At 40.7% G+C, this 7,684-nt stretch overlaps 2 protein-coding genes across 2 annotated transcripts; one reads left to right on the top strand and one right to left on the bottom strand.

Annotated features, from left to right (window-relative positions):
- Window positions 1-412: 412 nt before the first annotated feature.
- Window positions 413-2,513, bottom strand: LOC125207907 (heat shock cognate 70 kDa protein-like). Its single transcript, XM_048107419.1, has 2 exons — window positions 2,300-2,513; window positions 413-2,074 (listed from the first exon to the last, which is right to left on the bottom strand). Exons 1-2 carry the CDS (start codon window positions 2,511-2,513, stop codon window positions 444-446), a joined length of 1,845 nt encoding a protein of 614 aa, XP_047963376.1. The 3' UTR covers window positions 413-443.
- Window positions 2,514-4,629: 2,116 nt separating this feature from the next.
- Window positions 4,630-7,370, top strand: LOC125207851 (heat shock cognate 70 kDa protein 2). Its single transcript, XM_048107356.1, has 2 exons — window positions 4,630-4,996; window positions 5,474-7,370. Exons 1-2 carry the CDS (start codon window positions 4,783-4,785, stop codon window positions 7,213-7,215), a joined length of 1,956 nt encoding a protein of 651 aa, XP_047963313.1. The 5' UTR covers window positions 4,630-4,782; the 3' UTR covers window positions 7,216-7,370.
- The last annotated feature ends 314 nt before the right edge of the window (window positions 7,371-7,684 follow it).

Genomic DNA, 7,684 nt, shown 5'->3' with positions numbered 1-7,684 from the left:
TGTTTGTTGTTACTAATCCGTTTATTCAGTGTGCAGGCTTCTTAGGAGAAATTTGCTGATACTTCAAGAACCCTAGATTACTATATTGACTATATTTGTAATAGTTGATAGTTCTTTGGTTGTAATCTTGATAACTCAACAAAATCAGTCGCGTGGTTAAAGTTTAATTGAGTTCTCCTAATGAAGAACAAAGAGGTCTTGGTAAATAGTGAAGCCGTACCTAATTTGATCCCTTAAAAGGGGGGAAAAAAGCAAAGAAATAAACTGCTACTACTAAAAATCAATGTATATAACATAACTTCTGTAATGCGCGAGGAATCATCGTTGTTTAAACGAAAATGAAAAAAATAATCTTGTGAATGATAAAAGTGAAGGATACTTGAGTAATTCTCTGATAAATAAAAGTAATATTTCAATCCAAGAGGAATCATCATTGTTCATTCTTATTTCATCTTGGCAACGATGGGATCGAAAACAGTGTGGAGTTCCTTCATCTTGTGTTTATAAACATCAGCCTTAGCGTGTTTGTTGGACTCCAACCACTTTGTGAAAGACTCGAAAGCATCCTCCATCTTCTTCTTGTCTTTTGCTTTGAGATTCGCTGCACTTCTGATGGCGTTTCTCGTGTCGTAGGCATAGTTCTCCAAATCAAACATAGCCTTAACGTTCTTCGTGTGTTCCTCATCCTTCAACTGGTACTTATCCGCATCCTTTATTGCCTTCTCGGTTTCTTTCTTGGACAGCCTGCCCTTGTCGGTGATGGTGATGTTGTTCTTCAATCCAGTCCCTATATGCTCTGCGGACACATTCAAGATACCATTCTCATCAATGTCGAAGCACACTTTGAGTCTACCAACTCTTCTGGGTGCCGCTGGAAAGCCACTGAGGACGAATTCACCTAGCAGATTGTTGGTTGTTGCCTTGCTTCGCTCACCCTCATACACCTTAACAGCTACCCTTGTCTGATTGTCCGCCGTTGTTGACAAAATATGGCTCACATTCCTTGTTGGTATAGGTGTATTCCTTGGAATAATTACTCTCATCACATCTCCATAGGTTGAAACACCAAGAGATAAAGGAGTTACATCCAATAATACCACATTTGGCACCTTCTCATTCCCTTCACCACTCAACTTGGCTGCCAACACTGCAGCACCATACGCCACGGCTTCGTCTGGATTAATGGTCTTGCACACCTCCTTCCCATTGAAAAACTCCCTCAACAGCTCCTGCACCTTCGGAATCCTGCTCGACCCGCCCACCAGAACCACCTCATCCACACCCCCCCGCTTCATCTTTGCATCACTCAAGCATTTCTCAACCAGCTCCATACACTTGTTGAACAAATCCATGTTGAGTTCATTAAATCTAGCACGAGCGATAGTCGAAAACAAATCAATCCCCTCAAACAAAGATTCAATCTCAACATTAGTTTGGGAAGTGGAAGAAAGCATCCTCTTGGCTCTTTCACAAGCACTCCTCAATCTCCTAATGGCTCTTGGATTCGTACTAATATCCTTACCATTCTTCCTTTCAAACTCTTTCACGAAATGATTCACCATCCTAATGTCAAAGTCTTGCCCTCCGAGATGAGTATCACCGGCAATAGCCTTCACATCAATAACACCCGCCTCAACCGTGGCCACAGACACATCGAATGTGCCACCACCAAGATCGAAAATAAGCACATTCTTAGCCACATCACCCCATTTATCTAGACCGTATGCAATGGCTGCAGCAGTAGGCTCGTTGATCATCCTTACAACATTGAGGCCGGCCATGGTTCCAGCTGCCTTGGTTGCCTGGCGCTGAGAGTCGTTGAAATAAGCAGGCACGGTCACGACAGCATTCTTGACAGATGATCCAAGATAGGCCTCGGCGATATCCTTCATCTTAGATAGCACCATTGAAGAGATCTCCTCAGCTGAAAACTGTTTCTCCTCTCCTTTGAAGGTCACTACAATCATAGGCGTGTTGTTGTCGGTGGTGTGAGGAATGACCTTGAATGGCCATAGTTTTATGTCACTCTGAACCGTTGGATCATTGAATTTACGGCCAATCAGCCTCTTTGCATCTGAGAAGCAAAGTATGAAAAAATACATCAATTACAGTTAGTTTTGTGAAAATAGGATTTCTATCCGTTCACTATACTAGCGTGTATGGAGTAGTATTTATGGAATGTAATATTGAGAGTATTGTTTGTATACATTTTATCTTTTTTCTACACAAACACACAATAGGAAAAATAGGTTGAAGGAAGATATAATAAGTGCATAGAGAAGAGAACAATTAAACCAACCAAAGACGGTGTTAGTTGGAGCATTGGCGACTTGATTCTTGGCAGCTTCTCCGATGAGACGCTCGTTGTCAGTGAAAGCGACACAAGAGGGTGTGGTGCGATTGCCCTGGTCGTTGGCTATGATCTCGACGCGGTTGTGCTGCCATGCTGCCACGCATGAATATGTCGTGCCTAAATCGATCCCGATCGCCCGTCCTTCCACTTCACCGGCCATTGGTGCAAACGAGTTTAGATGCTCTTTCAAACAGTTAAATTTTGAACAAGGTACTACTAGAGTTCACGATTGGTATAAGAAGGTAAACGTTTACTAATACGATCATTATATATATTCACATTACATATTAATGTAGTCCAAGCAAATATATGTAATTGATAGTGAATAATTAAAGAATATATTTTACAAGAAATTATTTGTAATTGATAGTAAATATATTAAAGAATATATTTTTGTAAAAGGAGAGGAGAGCTTTATTAAAATTTGGAATATCATTGGTAGTACAACATATCTATACATTTATTGAAAATAGTACTATAAAAATAAAAGTGAAATCACAAAATTAATAAAAATTAAAACTCAATTTGTTGTTTTATTCATTTATTTAAAGTGGTAAAGAAAACGAACAAATTGAACTTTATTGTTTTATTAACTAGTGCTAGTACCTGTGCTACACACAGACCAAAGAATTTTCAACTAATGTATAAAAATTGTAAATAATAAAAAAATTATCATTACATACACATACACTTTATTAAAAAAAAATGGTCCTCTAATAGTAATCTAAACAAAAAAATTTCCTATTCAAAATAAAATTTGATGCATTTATAATTTATGAGAAGAATTACTCCCTCCGTCCCAGATAATTCGTCCCAATTTTCCATTTTGGTCCGTCCCACATAATTTGTCCTACTTCATTTATACCATTTTTGATAGTGGACCTCATATTCCACTAACTCATTTCTACTCACATTTTATCATAAAACTAATATATAAAGGTGGAATTCATATTCCACTAAATTTTTCAACCCACTTTTCATTACAATTCTTAAAACCGGTTCCCGATCAAAGTGATCCGAATTATCCGGGACGGAGGGAGTAATAATTACTCACTCAACAATAAAAAAGTGTGTCAAATGTCGAGATTAGTGTTAACATATATAGCATATTATTTTTTCCAATTTTATTTTACTTTGTCAACTGCGTCACCCGTAATAGGTGTTTTTAGTTAAAAAAATAACTTTGTCAATTACGTCGATTTTTTTCCTAAGAGCATCCTCATCCGTGCTCTTAATTAAGAGCACAGAAGTGAGTCAGGACTCCAGACTTACTTTTACTCCTTGTCCTTAGCTAAGAGCACAACACCCCTAAGGACAAGCTCAATGGTCCCACCATTCTATTATTCAATTTAAATAAAAACATTTCCACAATATTAAAATGCATTAAAATTTAAAATTAAATAATTAAAATCCTAAGAGAAATAGTAAAGTAAAAAAGAGAATAATGTTGAGAAGACTCTTGTCAACATTATTCTCTCTTACTTTACCATTTCTCGAATTTAACTATTTTTTATAATTTTTATAAAACGGGTGCGCAAAATTGACTGAGACTCCTAATCGCGGACGGAGGGAGTAGATGATAGAATAGATGAGAATGTGATTTTTTTTTTTGTTGAAGTAGGGGTATTTATAGATGAACATGTGAATTTTGGAGAAAAAAAATTGAAAAATAAATTAAAAGTGGATAGAAAACGGATATAATTTTTTGGAAAGTGGGAAAATATAATTTTTTTTTAAAACATTTTTTTGAATAAATTTCGATTTTTTTTTTAAATCGAATTTGCCAACGGCTATGCCGTTGGCCAATCAGACGCCGCCACGTAGGGCTGCTCAGCGGCACGGACGTAGTCGTAGCTAAGAGCAGCGCCGTGTCGCTGGCACGGACGGACGAGCTGCAGCGGCGGACGGACGCCGTCTGCTCAACGGCGCGGACGGACGGATAGCGATAAAAGCACCGCTGCGGAGACTCTAGCTAGCATGCAAATCACTTACCTAATTTCACAAAATTTGTTAATATTTATTTATAGCAACATATAAATAATTTTGTATAATTATGCCAATCTAATTTTTTACAGCAACATATAAACTTTTTTAAAATTAAAATGAGTTAATTTTATAGCATGAATAAAAAAAGAAATTATTTTAGTATTTATTTCACACGTGCCAAAGCGCGGGGGCGCCTTGGTAATTTAAAAATCAAAGAAATCTCTAGAACTTCCTAGATTAGTAAAGAAGAAACCGTGATCATATCGCAGCGGCCAGAATATTCCAGACTCCTCCACTTTCGCCTATATACCTTCGTCTTCTCTCGATTCCTCACAACAATTCAATCCGAAGCTCGCAACAATCACTCCGATTTCTCTGCTCTCATTCTTCTATACTTCGATTTTTGCTAAACTCTACTGTTATTCTAATTGTTTTCGGCATTAATGGCGGGAAAGGGCGAAGGACCGGCGATCGGTATCGATTTGGGGACTACCTACTCGTGCGTGGGAGTGTGGCAGCACGACCGCGTCGAGATCATCGCCAATGACCAGGGTAACCGCACCACGCCGTCGTATGTGGCGTTCACTGACACCGAGCGTCTCATCGGCGACGCGGCGAAGAATCAGGTCGCTATGAATCCTATCAACACTGTTTTCGGTGAGTTTTTTATTCTGCGATCTGCGGCTGTGTGGTTTTCTTCTGCTGTGATTGTGTCGTAGCTGTGAGGTTTAGGTGGATTTAACTTCTTTGCTTCTGTTTGTGGTTTATAAGTTGTGATTTAGCTGAATAATCGGGTTTCTTAGCTAAAATTGCCAGTTGATGATACATAATTGGTGTTTCTTTGCTTTTGATTTTGTCATTAAGGTTTAGGTTGATGGATTTAGCTTCTTTGCTGCTATTTGTGGTTTGTTAATTGTGGTTTAGCTGAACAATCCGGTTTCAGAACTGCCAGTTCATACGTTTTGAATTTCATCAATTTTGATTGGATAAATTAGGGATTCACTCTGTTTGATATTCATCTTGCATATAGTAGTTAGGGTATTGATTCTGAGGGATGGATTGTTGGCTCCTTTGGAGTATCTGTGTCATGATTTAACTATGAATGCTTATATCTGCGTTTACTCTGCTTTGCAGATGCTAAGAGGTTGATCGGCCGTAGATTCTCTGATCCGTCGGTCCAGAGTGACATGAAACTCTGGCCATTCAAGGTTATTGCCGGCCCTGCCGACAAGCCTATGATAGTGGTATCCTACAAGGGGGAGGAGAAGCAGTTTTCAGCTGAGGAGATCTCTTCCATGGTGTTGAACAAGATGAAGGAGATTGCCGAGGCGTATCTCGGGACGACTGTGAAGAATGCTGTTGTGACCGTGCCAGCTTACTTCAACGATTCTCAGCGACAGGCAACCAAGGATGCTGGGGTGATCTCTGGCCTGAACGTTATGAGGATTATCAACGAGCCTACCGCTGCAGCTATTGCGTATGGTTTGGATAAGAAAGCAACCAGCACCGGTGAGAAGAATGTGCTCATCTTCGATCTAGGTGGTGGTACGTTTGATGTGTCACTTCTCACGATCGAGGAGGGCATTTTCGAGGTGAAGGCTACAGCTGGTGACACTCATCTTGGGGGTGAGGATTTCGATAATAGGATGGTGAATCACTTTGTGCAAGAGTTCAAGAGGAAGAACAAGAAGGATATCAGTGGCAACCCGAGAGCTCTTAGGAGGCTGAGAACTGCTTGTGAGAGGGCGAAGAGGACTCTCTCTTCCACTGCCCAAACAACAATTGAGATCGATTCATTGTATGAAGGCATTGATTTCTATTCCACCATTACTCGTGCGAGGTTTGAAGAATTGAACATGGATTTGTTCCGGAAGTGTATGGAGCCCGTTGAGAAGTGTTTGAGGGATGCGAAGATGGACAAGAGCACTGTCCACGATGTTGTGCTCGTTGGTGGCTCGACTAGGATTCCGAAGGTGCAGCAGCTACTGCAGGACTTCTTCAATGGGAAGGAGCTTTGCAAGAGCATCAATCCTGATGAGGCAGTGGCGTATGGTGCTGCTGTGCAAGCTGCAATCTTGAGCGGTGAAGGAAACGAGAAGGTGCAGGATCTCTTGCTTTTGGATGTTACTCCTTTGTCTCTCGGTCTTGAGACTGCTGGAGGTGTGATGACTGTGTTGATTCCGAGGAACACAACCATCCCGACGAAGAAGGAACAGATTTTCTCGACCTACTCTGACAACCAGCCTGGTGTTTTGATCCAAGTGTACGAGGGTGAAAGAACTAGGACTAAAGACAACAACCTTCTCGGGAAGTTTGAGCTCACCGGCATCCCACCTGCCCCAAGAGGCGTACCACAGATCAGCGTGTGCTTTGACATTGATGCGAATGGCATCTTGAACGTATCAGCCGAGGACAAGACAACCGGACAGAAGAACAAGATCACCATCACCAACGACAAGGGCAGGCTGTCCAAGGAAGAGATCGAGAAGATGGTGCAGGAGGCCGAGAAGTACAAATCCGAGGACGAAGAGCATAAGAAGAAGGTGGAGGCCAAGAATGCTCTGGAGAACTACGCCTACAACATGAGGAACACCATCAAGGATGATAAGATTGCGGCCAAGCTCCCTGCGGACGACAAGAAGAAGATCGAGGATGCTATTGAGGCTGCTATCCAGTGGCTGGACACCAACCAGCTCGCAGAAGCTGATGAATTTGAAGACAAGATGAAGGAGCTCGAGGGCCTCTGCAATCCGATCATAGCCAAGATGTACCAAGGCGCCGGTGGTGATGCTGATATGGGCGGTGTGAACATGGGAGGTGACGGCCCCTCTGCTGGTGCCGGCGGTGCAGGCCCCAAGATTGAAGAAGTCGATTAAGTGAACATGTAGATGGTTGGATGTTCGTTTGTTGTGATGGTTTTCTGCTTCTGATCTGTACTCTTTTTTCAACCCTGTATTTGCTATTTCCTTTTGGTACTCCCTTCATTTACTATGTTTTGCTAAAGGAAACCTACGTTTAGTTTTTTTTGTCACATCTTTGGTGTAGTTTGCTTCAAATTTAGGTGTTCTCAGTCATACTTCCAATTTGCCTTGAACATTTTAGCCGAGAAGGCCAAGTTATTTCACACTATGATTCAAATAATAGTGTGAAATGAATACATACTTTGCTGGGGTTGATGATTGCAAATATGGCCAATTTGAAGTCGTTTTCTCTCTTTTGATCAACTGTGAAATTTTGACGAGAAAATGACTATGATAATTATATGATTGTCTATTTGCACTAATATTTTTGAATGTGCCGTTTCGATTATTAACAATTGTATAAGTTCTCTTACCAATTAATTAA

Source organism: Salvia hispanica, chromosome 1 (genome assembly GCF_023119035.1).
Source record: "Salvia hispanica cultivar TCC Black 2014 chromosome 1, UniMelb_Shisp_WGS_1.0, whole genome shotgun sequence".
NCBI classification, from domain to species: domain Eukaryota; kingdom Viridiplantae; phylum Streptophyta; class Magnoliopsida; order Lamiales; family Lamiaceae; genus Salvia; species Salvia hispanica.
This window is presented reverse-complemented; position numbering and strand designations above follow the sequence as displayed.